Here is a 22,440-nt window from a genome sequence, read left to right on the forward strand (position 1 = left end):
ATTAGTTAAAATGTGTCAACTATATTTTCTGGCATTGTGGTTCACTAGCTAGTTTCTTGACTCACTTCTACTCCCTTCATTTAGTTCGTATTAAAAAAAATTAGATTGCATATTATATTTTCCATTTTTGATGTTTTGCTTAACTTTCCAAAAATATAAATTATTTTCAATAATTTTTATAAATAAATAAATAAATTTTTCGAAATTTTTAAAGTAAAAAAATAAATTTAAATTTAACTTGACCAATTATATGATCATGTACAATTTACTATAATGAGTGTCATATCATTAAATTGAAATTATAATTGAGAGGGGGAACAATTGTCAATAATTTTAAAAATGGAGGACCAAAATTGCAAGAAAAAAATAGGAGAATCAAAATTATGAATTTGATAAAATTAAGAGACAAAAACTGTATTTTAACTTTAAAATAAGATAAAATACATATATCTTAATAAAAAAAGTTCATGTACCAAAGTACTCCCTCCGATCACTATTATAATAATTAAAAGTGAAAATGCAAAATGACGATAATTTGAAAGTAATGTATATAATATTAATTGAATAATATAATTGAAAAATTAAAAATTAATATTAATTACATTGAAAATTCAAAATGATATTATTTTAAAATTGGAATGAATATTTTTCAAAAGTCAAACTCCAGCAAGTCATGCTATACACGTTGAATAGGGTTATGACTTTTGGAGGATTGAGGTACACTGTCCACGTAGTGCAAAATTGAAATTTTAACTTGAAATACTGAATATGGGAAAACAAGAATGAAAGTCAACATTAACTGGTTCAATCAAATATTTGTAAATTAGCCACCCAATGACCTCTTTAATCCCTCCCTCCCCCACCAAATAAGAAAATAATGAAGATCGATTTTTAAAGCAAGTGATAGTGACAAAGAAGAAAGGTAACAAATATTTTTGAGTATAGAATCCTCAAGTCATATGGCTTTTATAAGAGGAGTGTCCAACTTTAATTACCACAACATTGTTTTAAGATGAAAAACAAAAAGTTGTTCAAAAGGTAGTTAGGTTTAACTTATTCCAACAATGTCATTTTTAGAATCATTAGTGACCCTCAGGGCACTTCAGATAGATGGCTATTCATATCCTAATTTATAAAGGGCATCAAATATTTTTTATTTCGATAATATTAGTTAAGATATATAAATATTTAAATCATATTTAAATATAAAATTAACAAATTATTTCATTTAATAGAAGATTTGAGTTGTACATCATACTATATATGTGTATAATTTTAATTTTGTCTAGTATTAAGGGTTAAATTATTATTTGATAATAACTTAAAAATCTTTTGTAAACAATTTAAAACTTGCAAAAATGTGATCTTTCTTTTAATTTTAATGGTGAAATTTTGTTTGAAAAATTAACTGTCATTAAATAAATTTTAACAATTAAATTAAAATCTAACTATATAACATGGCGTTACTTGAACAAATTTATCTATTTTTCTAATGCATGTACATCTTATAAAATAATAATAATTATTCATTTAATTTTGGTTGTTTTGTGGAGGGAAAAAACAAATTAAAATTATTCAAATTTTATTTGTAATCTACTAATTCACATGATAAATTAAATAGTTTTGTTTTGATTTTTATTGATTTTTTTATTAAAAATATTTTTTTTTGTAAATCTTAATTACAATTTAATTATCAATTATTTTGCAAAAAAAAAATAATATTTAAATAATTATAAAGCATCGTTTTTGTTATTCTTCCTAGGCTCTTATTAAATTCCAAGAACCGACTCTATTTAGAGTTATTGGTTTAATCACCCTTTTCAAATAAATAAAAAATGGTTCAATCAGACTTTAAATTTTATCGACTAAACGGTTATATTTAGATTACTTATTTGGTAAATTAAATATATAAATTTTCATAAAATAATAAAAGATACCCGATAAATATATGATATGTCTTATATAGATATATAGCTATTGGAGTCTAACATACTAACTACAGGAAACTAAGTCTAATTAACTTTAAAATTTAATTATAATTAACTTTTACATTTAAATTTTTTCTTACTTGATATTTAGTTGAATTCAAAAAAAGAATTTAACTCTCATTTCTCAAGAGAATTTGATCTTAATAATTTGAAGTTCGATAAAAAAAATAGTTAAAATTTAGTAAAAAATTATTTCAATCAAAATTCTAACTCAAATAAATTTATTTGTGTGTTTTTTTAGATTAAACATATATTTCAGTATAAAAAAATTAGGACGATTGTTATCCGATAGACAAAAGTTAATATATATATATATATATATATATATATAAGAATTTTATATTTATATATTATTTTTAACAACCGAATTTAACAAAAATGTTAGTGTATAATAATAAATTAAACTTTACTTTTATGTAAAGTTTTGTTCATGGGTATGTGCAGTTAAAATGAAGCCAGACACAATTGGTTGAATTAAGGTGGCAGGAGTTTTTTTATTATTAAAAATAGTGTTTATTGTTGTGAATTAATATAATATATTGATAAAGAATAATACAAATACAAATTCGTTAAACAAGTTCACAACATCTAAATTAATAGTATAAAATAATAAAATGTCTACAATTTTTTCAGATCTACAAGGTTGAAGATGTTAAAGCTATTGATTGAATATGTGTGTATTTTATCAAAATTAAACTCATCTAAAAAAAATAACTTCTAAAGAAACGAAAAAATTAAACGTCGCACTTAATCAACAAAATAACATAAAAATATGAAGAGAAGATAGATTTATGTAAAATAATTTATTTAGATAAAAAATATAAGGAGAAAGAGACGTAGAAGAGTGATTTCATACTAAAAAGGGATCTTAAATCACCCATTTTCTAAGATAAAAAAAGAAACAGAAATAAAAAAAATTAAAAAATGTTATGAGATTAGGTTTTAGCATAGAGAAAAGAGACCATGGACCATAGAAATTAGAAAAACCCAAATTAAAATTTCGCTAAAATAGAATAATTAACGCACCATTTTTTTTAAAATAGTTTAATTAAAGTTTTGGACATCTTATTTTATTAAAATTACATAATTTGTCTTACAATTTTAAAATCTTGAAATTTTTGTTCTTCCTCAAATTTTTTGAGTAAAAAAATTATAATTTGAGGTATTTTAAATGATTTAGCATATGATCTCGTGATATTCAATTATTTAGATATATTAAATATTTATAAGTTATTAAATAAAATACTTTTAAAAGTTAAAACTAAAGTTAGTCGCCAAATATTAATTTCATACTAAAGTTATTCAATTTCATAAATATTAATTATTCAATATCATGTACCATATATTACGTCGACGTTTAAAATATATCGTTATTATATTTTTAGTTATAAAAAAATTGATGAAAGAACTAAAACCGTTAAATTTAAAAAAGAAAGAACTAATTTTAAAAATTAATGAAATTAAGAAAACTAAAACAACAATTAAATATTAAAAATATATATATAATAGTACTTTTTAGTATTAATCAAACATAAGGTACACTAGAATTTGGCAAAAACATAGTACCATAAAATGTCATTTGGACTAGTTTGGTTAACTAATGAAACTCCATTATTAGCAGCAACAACAATAAGTACCATAGAAATAATGTTTAAATTCACTAATTGTAATCAGAGCTGGTCTAAGAGTTAAAATCACTAAAACAAATGTTCGAAAAAGGTTCGAAAAAGGTTTACTATATTTTTTTTTTTACAATTCAAAATACATACATTAAAATAATTTTGATAACCAATTAAAATTAAATTTATTTTATGATTTAAAAATATAAATAATGTATACCTTAAATCCAACTTGTTATACTTGCATTTTTTTTACTTAGTGATATATGTGTATAACCAATAATTTTTTTATTTATTTTCGTAATATTCATGATTTTTATATTATTATTTCACATTTAAAAAATCTCAATCAAAACTAAATTATCCAGAAATAAAATTCAGAACCTTTTTGAAAACAAAATAAAATGTACTTTATTTTAAATTGTTCAGACTTGATTAGGCGATCGTTAGAATATCAATTGCAAGATTGCGTGCAATATAATTAAGACTAACATTAATACTCATAAGTGAATCTCAACCATAATCACTAGCTTAGTGCAGCGCCAATCTTTAAAAGCACACATAAAAAATGGATGATGTTAACAAGTATTTTAAGGATAAAAATCTAAATTAAATTTTTTACATTAAAAAGAATAAACTTTAAATCTTTAAAAGTTTGAAAATATAAATTTCAATGCACTTTCAATATAAATTTTTAAGAATCCTAAAAGCATTTATTAATATTTTCCATAAAAAATTAAGTTAAAGTATTTCTATTATTTATATTTATTTAAAAAAATTAGTGATATTGATTTTCATTAGATAAAATAATCATATTAATGAATCAAGAGACCATATAATATAATAAAATGCGATTGACCGAAATATTTATGTCTAGTTCTTTATATACAATTTAGATAGTAACTGTGTTAGTCAAACATTATTTGTACTACCATCCAAACATATAAGAGACTACATTTTTTTTTAATCGCGTTAAAGCGTGTTTTTATTACATTTTTCTATATATAACTAGTTTAATTTAAGTTGTTTGTATATAGTAAAGTAGGTAAAGTAATTCAATGTACATTTAAATATAAAATTATTAATGGATTGTATAGTATAATAATCGCTATTTTACTAGAGTAAAATTAAAATAATAAAAAGCCACATCAAAAGATGTATATCATCTTGTGAAGTTCTTTTTGACTAACCATCACCAATTATTATAAGCATATATATCTCAATGAGAAAGGATACGTAATTTCATTTTCAACATTTTACCAATTAATTGATTAATCTTGATAATATTGAGTTTTATACTTGTTGTATAATTTAATGAGTTTTACGATCATCTTGTATTCAGAATAACTTTTATATCAATTGGTATAATTTTCTCTTTTTTATTTTTATTAAATTTTTTAAAATTGCTAATGGTGTTTGCTCTATTGCACACTATTTTTTGAATTTTTCTAGTAAGATTTTTGACGAGTCAATGTTGTACATCCTATTTTTTTGGATATAGGTCTAATTCTCCAAATTTTTTAATTATTTTTTTCCATTTTTATTTATAATATTATTAAGGTACTTTTGCACTCTAATTCCCGTGGAAAAAAAGACCACCAAATGGTGTCCATTGTCAAAAGTGTCACATTATGCTAGCTTTAAGAAATACAATATTTCCTCTGTTCTATAATAATTATCTCATTCGCACACACAAAATTATCGCAAAATAATTTATCTTTTTCATTTTCAATGCATTTTTTTGCATTGTTTTCATTAATTAATATTATTTGTATAATTTTTAATGCAATATTTTTTAATATGTATGTATGATATTGATAATGCACCAATAATTAATAAAGATAATTTGATAAAAGTATTCTTTTTTTTCTTTCTTTTATACATTTTTTTTAATGTGTGTAAAAAAGTTAAATAACTCAATTATTTTAGAATGAAAAAAATATCACTTTTTGCTCTTGTCATCGAGGTAGTTAAAAGAGTCGAATCAAGGAGCAACTTAGGACACTAATGCAAGTGAAAATTAAATATTTCTTCTACTTTAAATGTTTTATTTAATTTGTTCGATTGTTAAAAAATAATTAGTTTGTGGAGTAATTAAATGGAATAAAATTTAATAAATAAAAGTACATTAGTAGAAAAAATATATATAAATATTGTAATGGTATTTTAAAAAGGCAATTATTTTAAGACACACAAAAAGTGAAAATGAGAGACTTAAGTTATGTTTGATTGAGTTTTGATTTTTTATTTCTAAATTTTTAAATTCAATTTACATTTTATTTTTTGAGAATATAATGAAATAAAAATTTGTTTGATACTCCTATTTTTAAAAATAGTTTTGGAAACGAGAAAAATAAACTTGTTTGAAAAAATGTTTTTAAAATATGATTTGCAGTTTATTTTTTTAAATAAATATTGACATTTTGGACATTCTATTTGACTTTTAATTCTTTAAATATAATTGTATAAATAATACATTTTGATGACCAAATTAACTTAGGAATGATACATCATGAAAAATTGTATAATTTTAATGTATTCAATCATTACAATTATTTCCGTCGACAACATCAAAGATAGAATTAATATATGACTTATTATAAACTATTTTGTTTATTTGATTGGGTCAATATGAAGTCATGAACTATTAAATTTATGCGCTGAATAATGTATAGAAAATCTTAAATATTTTAGAGGTCACGTTCTAATCTTAATAAATTTAAAAAATCATAATTTTATAGAAATTATATATATGTATATATATATTATAAAAAACTTAAAAGTCTTTCCGATTGAGGCTTTGGTGATGTGGCCTATAGGCCCGTCCCCAGTCAAGACTTGTGACCACTTCCGCAGTAACACGTGGGCAACCGCAGACGCACGTGAATGATTTTCTTCAATTTTTCAAAACTTCTTCTTCTTTTCTTTTTGTATAATATTTTTCGAAACTTCTATTTTGCCATTTGTAATTGTATGTAAATATAAATATTGTTAAGTAGTGTTATTACTCTTCGTTCAAAACAAAATATTATTGTGCACTGCTCACGTCAAACAAAAGTATTGCCTTCTGTTGTTATCACGTCAATATGGTTGTTTGTACTCTTTTTAGGATTATTTTATTTATTTGGATCAAATTTTTAGGGTTATTATATTATACATCACTATCTTGCTCTCAAGTTTCAAATTATGTTAAAGATTGTGTTAGTTTCTCAAACTATTCATTAAATAAATAATTTTTTTCAATTATATCTCTTTGTAAAACAAAACTCTTTATAATTCCTTACATTGAAATTTATATAGGAATTTTTTTAAATAAATAAAAAATTACTAAATTAATAAATAAAAATAATAAAAGCTAAATTATATTAATAAAATCAAACAAATTATATTGAATAAAAAAATATATCAAAGTTAACGTAGTTAGATAAATGTACTATATAATATAATATTTTAAAGATGAGAATATTTAGATGGACATGATTAATTAAAAATTAATATATTTTTTATTAATGTATTTTTTATTCTATTTAATATATTTTATTTGATTTTATTAATATAATTTAATTATTTATTTATTTATTATTTTAAAAGGAAATAAAAAAAAATACTAAATTGTTTATCCTAGATTGTTTGCTGTAAAGAAAATGGTGGCGATATTTTTTTTTCTTTCTAGAATGATTAATATTCTTATATTAGTTGGCTTTAGTTCATCTAAAATTATTAATTTTTATCAAAATATATTTTTAAATTAATCAATTCAAGAAACACTAAGGAGTAAAAGAAAATTATGGTGGCTAGTGAAAGGGCTGCTTTATTCCCCTCTCAGCCCACATGACTTATGATAAAGGAAGATTTGTTTTTAATATCTACGCCCCCTCCTCCGGCCTCCCCCCACATATAATACTCATACCACATGTTTACGGTGAAAAAATGAAAATAATAAAAACAAAACAAAAATTTCAACAAAAACTGCAAAATCATTAAAAAGGAGAAGAGGTTGTAAAGCGTATTTTGGAAATACTATAAAATTATATATAGGGATATGTTAAGTAGATGTAAGCTAATAGACAAAAAAAAAAAAAAAGTAGATGAGGGCTATACATATGAAAAAGTACAGTTTAAAAACTTCCTAAAAATCCATTTTTAATCCTATGTGGTTTAACTAATTCAGATGGAATTTGTTTAGATTAATTAATTCAAATATTAATTTAAAAATTTTCTGAATTTTTTATACTTTTATATTTGTTGAGAAATATAAAAAAAATTATTAAATTAATATTGAACAGCTCTAATAGACTTTTTTTTACGTCTTTAAATTGACCAATTTTTAAATATAAAAAATCTTTAAAAAAAAAATTAAGTTAGAATTTACACCTCATAGATTTACTTTGGACAAATTTCGTACGGATCAATTAATCGAAGAGGGTTAAAATAAAATATGAATTTTGGAAAAGAATTTAAGAATATTATAAAAAAGAAAAAATTTGATACAGAAAATTAAAGGTAAAAAAAATTGGATTTTGTCCATTTCATTTTCATTCAACCAAGGGTAAAAAAAAAATTATTCTAAAATCTTACTCTCACTAAATTTTTTGGTAATTAAATTGTTTTCTCTAAAAATCTGATACACAAATTAATACTACCGAAAATTTGAAGGCACAAAATTTTATGTAATATAAATTGTCTACAAGAAATTTCGCAAACAAATTTTTCAGTACACTATTTATTCTACCGTAAATTTTGTGTATTGAAATTTTCGATAGTTACTTTTATTCTATCGAAAATTTTAAAATTTGTACGTAAATTTTTTTATGAAATAGGGATGTAAAAAACATCATTATGTATAGATTTGACTAAAATATTCAAATTGATCAAATTTTTGAATAATGAGATGTTGTCATATTATAGACAAGAGAGGTTGGTCAACAAAATCGAATAATTGTTATAATTATTGGCTCTGACATAGAGACCAAAAGAAGAGGAATGAATGAATAATGTATTATTAGTTTAATGTGTCGACTTCACAGCCAATGAGTTACTCTTTCTTCTTTTTTTAACAACGGTTCTCCTATTAGACTGTGTAGGAGTTCGAACTCAAGAATGTTTCACAGTGTTTTTCGCTCATTTAGTCTTCATTGGAAAAAAAAATTGAATGAAAAATGTAAAAGAAAAAACTTTAAAAAATGTTTACAATTATTTTTTAATACCGAAAATTTCAAAAATCAAAATTCCGGGAGTTTCAACCGGAAATTTTGAAATTTTCGTTAGTTATTTTTCAATAACAGAATTTTTAAAAATGAAATTTTTCGATTGAGAATATCTACTAAATTTTTAAATTTTCGAATGAGACTAATTTTTTAAAATTTTATTGAAAAATAACTACTGGAAATTTCGTTCCTAAAATTTCCGATAAGATAATTTTAGAAAAAAATTATTTTTTTTGAATTTGTTTTAATTTTTACTATATATTTAAGGATATTTTAGTAAATTAAAAGATAAAACTTTTAAATAAAGGATATAAATTCAATTGAAAAGGTATAAAATCCATTTTTTTAAGAAAGAGTGAGGAGAAATCTTAAACAAATTAGATCTTAAGATTAAAGCCCATAATCTGATCCAAGTAGTTGATATATATAGGGTAAGCCTACTTAATTGAAACCAAAAAAAGGAGTCAACCTTCTTGTGAATTACTTGACACACTTGAATTAATTTAGATAATCAAATATATATATATATATATATATATATATATATTGGGTTACAAGTTTCATTTTGTGGACATGGTGAAACAACTAACACACTTGCCTTATACCACACACCTCCAAGTACCGACGGCCCTTCGTAAGTTTGTCACTAATATTTGTTAAGTGATACAATATAAGATAGATGGTGATGGATCTCTGACAAAAGTGGTTCTTCTGCAGTCATAGAGATTGTGGTGTCGGTTTAGAGGATGAGATGTCTGAAAAATGCATTTTGATGTTAAAAATATAGTGAAATTGGTAAGAAAGTGAGAAATAAATTAATTTGGGCAAATCATACTCTTTACATATAGAAAGTGGTAAAGGGTCCTTCATGGACCTAATATCTTTTGGTCATGTGGACAATGGAATAGTATATACTCAATTGGTTAATCGTATCTATACAAATATAGTTGATCCACTTATTTCTAATGATTCAAGATTAAATTTAAAAGATGAAAGCATTCTAAATAATTAAAGGATCAAAATATTTGAAAATCTGAAGATCAAATCCAATCGGTGAAATGGCTCTAAAATTGTTAATGATAGAAGATTATTTACAAAATGATTGAGGATTTCTTGTCACGTTGATATTTGTTGGAATTATTTAATTATAAAACTTGCATAAAAGATTTGCACCTCAAAATTTCTAGGCACATAGCAAGGAAATAATAAATCATAAAGTGGTGGATCAGGTACACACGGTGCATGAATTGCTATCACATGTTGTGTGACGCATGCCAATATGCTAGTGTGACGCATGCCACTATGAAATACTCTTCTCTCAACAAGCTTAGTAGTGGTCTTGTAATTTACCTTATTCACCACATTTCTTATACATATATCTCATTATGCATCTTTGCTTGTCTTTGACTTTGCCAAGCATTGTTACCGGAAGGAAATCCAATTCATGCATATAAGCTTAAAAATTATACCATATACCTTCAAAAGCATAGTCAATAGGCTAGTTTCTCCTCTCTAGATATCAAGTCCTTATATATGATTATGCTACATATTCATGAATAAGTGTTGGCCAATTATCATCATCTCCTCTCTATCAATTACACTTGAGTCATAATAAGCTTGAAAAGTAATTTCGTCAAGTGTTATCATGGATGATCAGAAGATCATTACATCAAGTTAGACGATACACACAAATATGTTTACATATTACATATAAACTTAAAACTTTTAGATATTTATAATATGAGTTTTCTCACTTATATGTTGTTTAACATTTTTTTTATTCAATGTAATACTCTTACTCACAATTGACATATCAACAAGTGTTGTTTAAGTGTGAGTTCATTCATTCATTTGGGATTGCTCTTTCAAAAGCATAAACTTTTTATCTTCCACATACATTTGCATCATCGTTTGCACACATATATCTATTGGACGCGATGTCGTGAACTAAACTATATAATATCATTGTTGAGGCATTCAGATAGTTTAGGGATCGTTACTTTGGACTAATATTAAAAGTATACTTTAGATGAGATAAGGTATGACAGACTATATATCTAAGAATATCTATGACTATCTACTTTCATGTTACTGCTATATGAATTCACTCAGGTTGCGTCTAGATACTATATCAATCCTAAGTGTGAGGGGGTGTGTTAAGAGTCTCACATTTGATGAGATAAAACATTTAGAAGTGATGAGTAATTCTTTTCTTACAAGTCGATTTTGTTATGAGTTAGATCCAATCCAATCAAAACTTTAAATATTAAATATATAGATAATTTCATTTATATAGTGTTCGAAAACTACTTTTTTTAACTAAGTGACACTTTTAGTTATAATTTCATTGAGAAGGAAAAAAAATTCTTCATAAGGTGGTTTAAAGTTTTATAAAATTAAGTTTTGTACCATCACATGTCATGTCCCTTCTACTAGTTTATGAATTTGTATCATATCTTTTTATTGTTTTTTTTTTAAGATTTAGATATATAAATAACACAAAAATAATTTTTATAAATTTTACTTACGTACAAAAAAATTATTTGTCTCTATCTTTTTTTATAATATGATCAAATATGAGAAAGTAAAAAAATGATCCAATTTGGTAGTTTATGCCCCAATTCTCCATTTTCCAAAACAAAGTATTATGCTTTTTTTATTTCTTTTTTTAAGTGCTACATGTTATAATATCACTTAAAGATGCCCATATAACAGTCAGGAAACACCAAAACATGAGGAGGGACAGAAGAATGAGTTTGAATCTTTTCCATTTTTTAAAAGAAATAAAAATATATAATATTATAGTTTTAGTCTATAAATATATAATTAATGCCACTATTTTTTGCAATTTGTGCATTAATATTATTTATACTCCAAAATTTTGATAATGGAAGAATTGAAAATGATGATAAATGAAGTGACCTAATCTCATTGAATTGAGTAGGGAATCCCTACTTCTAGAAAGTTAGAAATTGTTTCTCCTCTGCATTTTCAACAAATATAAATATCATCATTAATTTAAGTCTTATTTATTTATGACAAAAAAAAATCTTATTTTTCTAATATCAACTTCTATTTTATTTCAAAATGTATTTTAATTTTATGTTTTTAAAAGTTATTTTTATGATAATTTACTCAAAAATAGTAAAAGCTATTTCAAATTTATTTATTACAATTTAAAAAAATAATTTTGATATAATAATTTAAATATTAATTATTAAAGATATTAACATAATAGAAATCATATTTTCTTTTAAAAACATATATTTTGAAAATAATTTTTATGAAAAATTACTCAAAATAACTTATTATTTTAAAATTTTATCATCCAAAAAAATTATTACAAAAAAATAAAATATTGAAAATGTTTTTTTCATAATCTATTTAAAACAATTTTAAATTGGAATTTTTTATTTAAGTTTTATTTTCAAAAAAATATAACAAAAAGATGACATACTTTGAAAACTATTGTTAAAGAAAAAGTTGTAATAAACGGTCCATATATTAATATTTTGAGTATAATTTACGCTTGAAAGTTTCATAACTGATCAAATAGTAGTGAATTTTGATATTGAACTTCCAATGTGTTTATGATATATAAGATGAGTGTTTTCTTCCTCCATTTTTGGAGCTTCCCCCTCATTTCTTTTGGGTTTCCTCCTCTTTCCGTTGTGCCCTTAAGTTTTAACTCTACTTTTCAATTGCTTCTTTCCTTGTACCACCACCAACATCCATAATACCAAACAACCGTCGTGTTTTTCTTGCACAAATCAACCATTTTGTTGCAAGTTTCGATCATAACCTGACTCCAATAACCAACTACTCGTACTTTTGTGGCCACGTGATAATACCTCCACCAAAAAACCACGTGAATGTGGTCTTCTTTTGTGTAGAGCCACAGATATTGTTGGCGATATCTCTCAATTTCACAAGTTTATTAATTATTGGCCTCAATCTACATGTTTAAGGAGTCAAAAAATTTCATAGTTTAAAAGACTTTATCAAAAAAGAAAATTCTCAAAATAAAAAAATCTCTAAAATTTTGTGGACTTGATAAGATCTATGGGAAAACTAAACCGATATTTCTTTGAAAAAAATTTTGAAATTTTTTTCTTTTTGAGAAATAAAATTTTTTGATATTTTTTTCTTATTTTTTTCTCGAAACTTTTTTATTTGAGAAAAAAAGTATTTTAGAGAAATGTTTTTTTTGATATTTTTTCGAGAAAATAAATTTAAAATTTTTCAAATAAAATTTTAATTAACAAAATATTTGGCCTACAAGCCCCCTCACTTAAGCCAACAAAAAAATTAATGAAATAATAAACCGAGACTTTAAAAAAATTATTTTAATAGATAATCTAATATTATAGACTTAATAGAAGATGGTTTAGAGAAAACTTTATTAAGAGTTCTAATTATTGCTAAGTGGTATTGAAGAACACTCATTAGGGGCCAAGATGTTGCCAACTATTAAGATGTGTGTATTTTTTTAAACAAAAGTAGGTTACTTACAAAATCTTTAAAATGACAATTATTAAAGAAGAAAATGTTACCTTTATTTTTTTTTTATTGTCCGTTTAAGTTTGTTTATATAAACTATTAAATTATATTACTTTTCATAAACAATTATTTTTCTTATACTCATATTTCTCTTAACTTTTTATTATTTCAATTTTTTCCATTCAACAGTAAATAAATAAATAAATAAGAATAATTTTAATTAAAAAATTAATACTACTACATCTAAATTTGAAACCGCTAAAAAAAATTAAAAATTTCTAAAAAACGACTATTATTAAAAAAAATAAAGTCCTATTAAAAAGTGTAAGACATCTACAATGAGAGATGCTTTCCTTATTTAGCACCAAGCTAAATAAGCACTCTTATCATAAAGAAAAAAATTTGAGTACTTATTAAAGAAGGCCTCTCTCTTTTTTTGTTGTTGTGGTTTATACTTAATAAATTGTGTTAAAATAAATGTGTATAATTAAAATATAATAATATAAAATTAATAATAAGACATGTTTAATAATTTTTGTATGAGGTGTTGGATTGATAGAAATTAGTGTTTATTGAATGCTAACATAAAAATTATAAATGAGTGGTGTTTATGGCTCTTTTAAACACCCAAAATAAAATATAGTGTTCTATTGTGGAATATTGTTAAAAAAAGTTTATCTTAAAAACAATAAAATTTAAATTTTTAAAAAGTCGATTACACAAATTTTAATACATTTTTAATATTTTATTTTTATATTTGTCTTAAAAAATAATGAAGCAAGTACATATGAGTGATTTATAGATTTGATCGTTCTAAAGTGATTAATTCAGTTGAGAAAATAAAAGTAAATAATATCAACTATTGAATAACAAAATAAATATAAATATTGTAGGTACATCATAATCAATCATAAATTTATTATAATAACATCTTCTAATTTTCTAACTTTACATTTTACTTATTTTAGAGTATCTCAATATATCATTAGTCCAGTATGTATATTTATAATAAGAAAAATGCTAACATGTATTCTTATGATATATTACTACAATATCAAATATACGATAAAATAAAATAAATTATAATCAAAGAAGGTTCATGTATCTGATTTAAATTTTGGATTAAATACATAAATTTTTTTAACTTATTTTTATTTAACTTTTAGATTTGAGTGAATATATTAGTATGCTAAAGATATAAATTTTATATTAAAAGTTATACATTGTTTTCTTTCTCAAAATCCGTTCATTTCATTTTTTTTAATAAATATTATTACTATTTATAGAAGACTATGTTAACAAGTACCATTAAAAATAACAAAATTGACATTTTAAAAGTTAAATACATAATTTTTAATATAATTTTTTTTTATATTTACATGTTTAGCAAAGGCCGTATTACATTTGTTAGCATATTTGGATGACCTTTATAATAAAAATTAGGAAAATGTTAATAAATTTCTGAAAAATATTTGATAAGAATTTAAATGCACCAAAAAAATATAAAAACTATGTGATTGTAAAAAATAAAATGTTTCATTTAAAATTTATTTATTTTTATATTTTTAACAAGTGTCTGGTCTGACCTTAAAAATAGCACTATTGAAGTCATTATTATATTTTAAATGTTGTCGGCATAATCACAAAAGCCTATGGCCCTCATAAATAAAAGTACGTGTGGACTTTGTGTACCTCTCCATCAAATCCAGAGCCCGTTGTTAAGCACCTTTGACATTTTCTCAAGTCAACCCCCTAAAATACATTAAATTAGTAGAGTATATTTATATATACTACTCAATCCTTCTACGAATGAATAGATTAAATTTTTATACATATAATAATATTTGAAAATGATGTATATATTAATGTTTTTAAATAATATAAAAAAGTAATTAAAATTATATTGAAAATTATAAATAATATTTATTTTATGACAATTTTTTCTACTAACATAACAATTATTATAGGAAGAAAAGAGTACTACAAAATAGTCTAAATAACATAAATAGTTTTTACATGTACTTATAAAAAATCTCACCGTCCAATAATAAGTAATTTAATTCAAAATAGACTAAATAACATAAATAGTTTTTACATGTACTTATAAAAAATCTCACCGTCCAATAATAAGTAATTTAATTCGTCATTTCATATCTACTATAATATTAAAAATAATAATAATAATAATAATAATAATAATAAGTAATTTTATTAAAATATTTTTATGAAATATTTATACATTTATTATCGCCATTAATATAAAATGAAAGATATTAAATTAGAAAATGATATATTTGATATTAATTAGGTGTATAATTGAAAGAAAAAAATTAATATTATATTAAATTAAAAATATCATTTATTTTGAAATAAATTATTTCTATAAATAGATCACTTATTGTAAGGTAGATAAAATAATATATTTGATATGTCTAATATATATATATATATAATACCTTTTTGTAGGGATGAATTTTCTTTCTTTCTCAAAAGAAATAGAGAAGCCCATTATAGCTTTTAAAGATTGCAAACAAATTTATCTGCGGCAGATGTCTATAGACAAATTGTGTCATGTGCACAACAACACAAGGCAGTTAGTTTAACATATATATGTAATTAAATAAAATAAAGAAAATGCATTGAGAATGTAAGGTTGTTTTACACTTTTATTCTATTATAATTCATTATAATATTAATATAATTATCATTGATTAAATAATTGTATAAAACAATCTAAAATATTGAATTGTGAGAATTAGATATAATGTGAGACTATTTTATAACGTTATATCAACTTTATACTCATTTAATTAAAATAAACAAACAATTCAACTACTCTTTAGTTGATAAAGATAAATGCGAGTGTAAAAAAATATGCATATCTATGAATACCTATGTGTCAATAAAAGGATTAAGCAACTTTAAAATTTAGTTAGAAAAAAGGTTAATAAGTTAGTAAAAGGAGGCAGCAACTCTAAACTTGATGGATGCGATATATTTAGTTTATTATTTAAGTAACTTTATTTAGAGAAGAAAATAATTTTATATAATTACAATTTTCAAAAATTTAATTTATTTATATTGTTAGCATATCAAATTTTTATATTGTCAATTAATTTAATACACTTTACATTATGAAAGAGATACTTCCTTCATAATTAAATATAAAGAAATTAACTACTAGATACTTATTAAAATAATTAATTATTCACATATAATAAAAAAAAAAATAGACATGTATTTTGAAAAAGTGAACATTAAATAAATATAACTATCATTATTAGGGTTTAAGTAGTCAAATATTTTTTTCTATAGATAAAATGATTTAATTAGGATAAAAAATTCACACACCACTATGAGATCTGAATTCATCAAACGTCGGATATAATGTTCAACATAACAATACGACGGTTTGTCAATTGAATTAGTATTTAAGGACGAGTCAACTAATATTTATGTTTTGTTAGATTTTGTTTACATAATATATTTTGTTAGAATTTAGATGAAATAGTTTATTGAGTATATTTTAGGTAAAATGTATTATGTGGTACTTTAAGTTATACGATAATAATAATTAGTTTTTTATTTTTATTTTTATTTTTTTTGAAACAAGTGTTTTGTCTTCTTTTTTATTTTATTTTTTTATGTTAAGTTAGTTCTTTAGATTTGTAAATATTTACCTTATTGATCCTAATTTAAAATTAACTATATTAAAATCTTATATTCCATCAATTTTTTTAATAAATTTATTCAACTCTTAAGGTATTTTGATTACAATATTATTAAGAACATAAACACTCAATCAATTTTTCAAAAAATAACTAAATGAGAGAAAATTCCTATAAGAGATGTTTTAGAATTTTTTAAAATTAAACACAAAATTCTCTTAATCTTATCACAAATCACATAAAAATTTGTTAATATTATTTTTTAATATAATCAATAATAAATTTATAATAAAATTTTAAAATAATTAATTAAATATTATAACTTTTACGATCATAAACAACTAAATAAATTAAAGAACTAATTTAGTATTTACACATAAGTTAAAAGAACCACAAGGTACTTTTTCTTATATTTCTTTTTGGTCTGTACTTTTTATTATTGAGTGAGTTATTCTATATGACTAGACAGAAAAATAGCCTTTAAAAGAAAAAATGAAATAAAATTAGCATAGAGATGCCAAAATGCCAACCATACTTTTATCCAATAAAATAAAAAAAGCAACTTCTCTCTCTGTTTCTGTTTCTGTTTCTCTCTCAAACTTGACCTTGTGATAAACGCCCACTTTTCTCTCTTTATAAACAAAAGTCCATTCTCACTTATTGTACCTTATCATCTCTCTCTCTCTCTCTCTCTCTCTCTCTCTCTCTCTCTCTCTCTCTCTCTCTCTCTCTCTCTCTCTCTCTCCTCATCTTATCAAAAGTCAGCGCCTTCTTTTGTCTTTCTCTCTCAAACACACATTACTGCAAATAACTCAATTTGTCTCTTTGGTTATGGACCAAGATTGGGATCTCCATGCGGTTGTTAGAGGTTGCTCCACCGTCACCTCCACCACTTCCACCACCACTTCCACCACCACATCTGTCTCTTCTTCCTCTGCTTTTCCCCTGCATCCTCAAGAACCTTCTTGTGGATTTTCTTCAATCTTTGGCTCTGAACAAAAAGCTCAAATTTTGTCACACCCCTTTGAACCAACAAGTTCCTCCATTGAAGAGTTGCATGAACTTTGCAAGCCTTTCTTCTCAACATCACAACCTCTCTCTTTGCAAACTTCTCCTCTGTTTTCTTCATTCTCTTATTCCTCTGCACCACCACCCAAATTAGCTCAAACACAAGACAAACAACAACAACAACAACATAGAAGTAAGCAACCACACCATAGTGGTTCTGTCACTACCCCAAGATCAAAAAGAAGGTAAATAAAAGAAAAAAAATATTGAGTTTGATTTTTCTTTTTTTTTTCTAAAATTTAAAAATGAGATCTTGAATTGACCCATCTAATAAAAATCATGTCTTTTTTGTTTTTCTTTATAGGAAGAACCAACTTAAGAAAGTTTGTCAAGTACCAGTTGAAAATCTCTCTTCAGACATTTGGGCATGGAGGAAATATGGACAAAAACCCATTAAAGGGTCACCATATCCAAGGTACAACATTTTCATTTGCAATTTTGCTCAACAAAAAATAGTTTAAGTAATGGAACTTTTTACCTTCAAATGTTCAATATAAACAAATATTATATTTAAAAAATTGATGTAAATTTTTGTTTATAATTCATTTGAATTGATTATTTTATTAGAATCCAAAATCTCTTTTTTAATACTTATTTGGTGTGGTGACTCATACTACTAAGCTACACCTTGTGGAACATTTATGTAATGTGTTTAATTTTTGTTGTTTTGTAGGGGATATTATAGATGTAGTAGTTCAAAAGGGTGTTTAGCAAGAAAACAAGTTGAAAGAAACAGATCAGATCCAACAATGTTCATAGTAACATATACATCTGAACACAATCATCCAGCTCCAACTCACAAAAACTCTCTTGCTGGTTCAACTCGCAACAAGCCATCAACACCTCCTCAATCTGACACAAACAAAGCCCTTACAACAAAACCCTCTTCTCCAACTACTTCAGAAGAGGTTCAAACTCAGGGAGAAAAGTCAGAAAGCAAAGAAGATTTAATGGATGAAGAAGAAGATGATCAATTTGGTTTATCTGATGTTGTTTTATCAGATGATTTCTATGAAAGTTTAGATGAACTGAGTCAACTTGCTGCCTTTGGAGATTGTTTTACAGATCCATTTTCTGCCATTGCAATTCCTACTTGGACTGCTGCTACAGCTGCTGGTGGTAGCTGATTTGTGGGAAACACATCAGATTTTTTTAGTGAAAAAAGTGTTTCTTTGCTTTTTCATTGAAGAGAATAAGAACATTTTTGTTTTTGTTTCTCTTTTTTTGTTTGTAGAGAAAGTGGAACATTTTGGAGGAATCTTTACTAACATTGAAAGTATATAGTATAGTAGGGACTAGTACTAGTAAGATAGATTAAGCATTTATGTTTATGCTAATATTGTTGAATTTTGATTTGATGATTATTAGGCATTCATTACCTTGGTAATGTAATATCATCTATTTACAATTATAATAATATATTAAAACAAACTTTTAAATTTATTAAAAGACACGAAACACATTTATGGCACATTACTTATTTTTTATGTGACACTCTCACATTTTTATTTCTCAATTTAATGTTTTGCATTTTACACGTTATTATAAATATATGTTGAGAACTAATACTCAAAAGCTATTCATGAAAATAATTAGTTGATAACAAAATATATCATATATAATATATTATATCTTAAAATCATTCGATTTTTTCTTAAACTTTAATGGAGAACACAAGTTAAATATAAAATTTTGTTAGTTACACAACATTAAATTAATCATGGTTTCTCAATTCTAACACAAATATCAATGAGAAATGTGAGATTGTATAACCTTTTCGCTGACTTCATCTACTAAGTTATGTTTATGTCACTTTCTTTTTCTATTTAATTTACCCATCTTCTGTTTTTTTATTTATATCCTTTAGTTCTAACATAATATAGACAATTCAGTTTCTTTTGAAATACAAATTATTTACTTTTATTTGGCTAATATTCATTTAGATCTCTTGAACATTTTTGAATTCTTAAACTACAAAATGATTTTTTTTTACTGAATTTTGGCATATTCAATTCATTTATTATTTTAGATTTTTAGTTTAGCTATGTAAAATATATAATTGGATACGAACAAATAGTACAATCCATTTTATGCAAGAGATTACAATGACAAACAAGATAGCAAAATTGTTTTGCTAGTCGTTCCACCATAACATAAGCACTAACTCATTTATATATGTGAACATGACTTCACACAATTTTATTTACAGTTCACATTAATAGATTATTCAAATAACATTCTTTTGACTTAAAACATGTATTAGAATTAAAATTGAAAAAGTAGTGAGTACAATATAACTCCTCAACAAAAATGAAAAGAAATGACAAATAATTAAAAAAATACAATTTGTCTATGTTTATGGTCCGACGCCATTTGAATGAGATCTTTGGTGGAGGAAACCTATGAAAACCCAAAAAAAACTAACATTATCTCCAAAAGATAATTACTCTCTATTTTTATTTTTATTTTTTGTCTTAGAAGATATAATAAATTTCACCATAATTAACTCACAAAATAGTGAGTTCTCGATTCGAACCCGAGACAACACCTAACAATATCGGCATTTTTCAGTTGAGTTAGGACTTAAGGACATCACTCTCTATTTTTTATCATACCATAACTTTGCATATATCTCTATGATTAAAAAATTAAAAATTAAAAATTAAAAAACATAACTAGTATTATAAACATAATTTCATATTAAGTTACAATTGTTACTTCATTATGTATAAATACATCAAAATATTTTAATGATATTTTAATAATTAAAATGTAGCAACCATCTTAAATGACAACAAAGTATATAATTAAAACATAATAACCATAATTTAATTTCATTACTCTATGATTAAAACTAACAATAAAAAATAACTCTTGTAACAAACTTAAATTCATATTAATTACATATAAATACACCATAATATTTTAATAATTATAGCGTAAGAACCTTCTTAAATAATGACACAGTATATAAAAACATAATTATCACAATTTAAAAACCAATAACCAGTTATAAAAGAGACAATCTTAGTAAGTTTAAATAAAAATAAATAAATATTGAAATAAAATATTTTAATTAAAATTAGAAATAAAATTGATAAAACATTAAAATAATTTTAAATGTTTATTTAGACATTAAAATAATCGATATACAACTTTTGTACCTTTTTTTTATTGATACTATGTTGACACATATATTTACCATGTATGCAATACATAAATAACAATTAGTCAATCAAATAAATGATTTTTATGTCTTTTTCTCTTAATAATTATCCATGCTTGTATTTACTATTATCATTATTTTGAATTTTTTTAAAATGTGTTGGAAAAAATGTCACAATTTTAATAATTTCTACACGATTTATATACTTTTTTTATTGAGACAACTTATATATTTTAATAAAAATAGAGTTTACGATTATCAATTATATAAATTTTTACTTAAATCATGGTCAATATTTTATGTCAATTAAATGATAAGATTTTGATATTGTAGATAAAGTTTAAATTCAACTCACAACGACCGTAAAATGCTGATTAATTTCACTTTGATTAATACTACCTCCGGTCTTATATATAAGAAAAAGTTGAATCAACAAAAATTGATGTATTTGATTTAAATTTTAGATCAAATACATTTGTTTTATTGACTCAATTTTCTTTTATATATAGGACCAAAGGCAGTAAAAAAAAAAATCATCCCTACAAAAATTATTAATTTTTTATGATTAAACTTTTGTAAGACACCATTTCAAGAGTAAAATTACTTATTTAACTACAACTCTATAATTTCTTATATTCTATTTACTTTTTTTATAATTTATTTAAAAAATTAATACATTAATAAATTATATTTATCACTTTAAAAAAAATAAAACTACACAGACACAAGAAATATTTTATTTCAACATCTTTTGTTGATTGTCTAAGATTTTTGTTTGCAACTGAAATTCACTAAAGCACAAAATTTACTTGTAAGTTGTAAAAAAAAATATTAAGTAGGTTTTATAAAATTACAATATAATTTTGTAAATTATATCGTAAAATGAAATATAAATTGAAATTCAACAAAAAAAATTTACCACACAAAATTTTGCCACATAAAAAGTTGATTATAATAATTGTTTTTTTCATCATTAATATGAGAGCCAAGTATTTTGAATTTTCAGCATAATTTGGTGGCAAATCTTTCTACATGGTTTGATATAAATTAATGTTTAAAAATCATATGAAATTTCAACTGTGGTAAACGAAACTACTCAAAAATATAAATTAATTAATTTAATTGTTTTTATCGATGAGATAATGATATTATTAATGTTAGTTCCATAAATTGAGTTTTGAAAAACAAACTCTTTACTTTATTTTTACTAAACTATGGATTGAG

General features: G+C 23.3%; 1 protein-coding gene across 1 annotated transcript; it reads left to right on the top strand.

The window, feature by feature from the left end:
• Positions 1-17,659: 17,659 nt before the first annotated feature.
• LOC101495745 (WRKY transcription factor 22) lies at positions 17,660-19,512 on the top strand. Its single transcript, XM_004492741.4, has 3 exons — positions 17,660-18,235; positions 18,355-18,465; positions 18,724-19,512. Exons 1-3 carry the CDS (start codon positions 17,814-17,816, stop codon positions 19,175-19,177), a joined length of 987 nt encoding a protein of 328 aa, XP_004492798.1. The 5' UTR covers positions 17,660-17,813; the 3' UTR covers positions 19,178-19,512.
• The last annotated feature ends 2,928 nt before the right edge of the window (positions 19,513-22,440 follow it).

This window comes from Cicer arietinum, chromosome 3 (genome assembly GCF_000331145.2).
Source record: "Cicer arietinum cultivar CDC Frontier isolate Library 1 chromosome 3, Cicar.CDCFrontier_v2.0, whole genome shotgun sequence".
In the NCBI taxonomy this organism is placed as follows: domain Eukaryota; kingdom Viridiplantae; phylum Streptophyta; class Magnoliopsida; order Fabales; family Fabaceae; genus Cicer; species Cicer arietinum.

Excerpts from the sequence above, each read along its gene's own strand:
- LOC101495745 (XM_004492741.4), top strand. The coding sequence starts at position 17,814 with ATGGACCAAGATTGGGATCTCCATGCGGTTGTTAGAGGTTGCTCCACC. Across the intron at positions 18,236-18,354 it reads ACCCCAAGATCAAAAAGAAG|GAAGAACCAACTTAAGAAAG; the intron begins GTAAATAAAAGA and ends TTTTCTTTATAG. Across the intron at positions 18,466-18,723 it reads AAAGGGTCACCATATCCAAG|GGGATATTATAGATGTAGTA; the intron begins GTACAACATTTT and ends GTTGTTTTGTAG.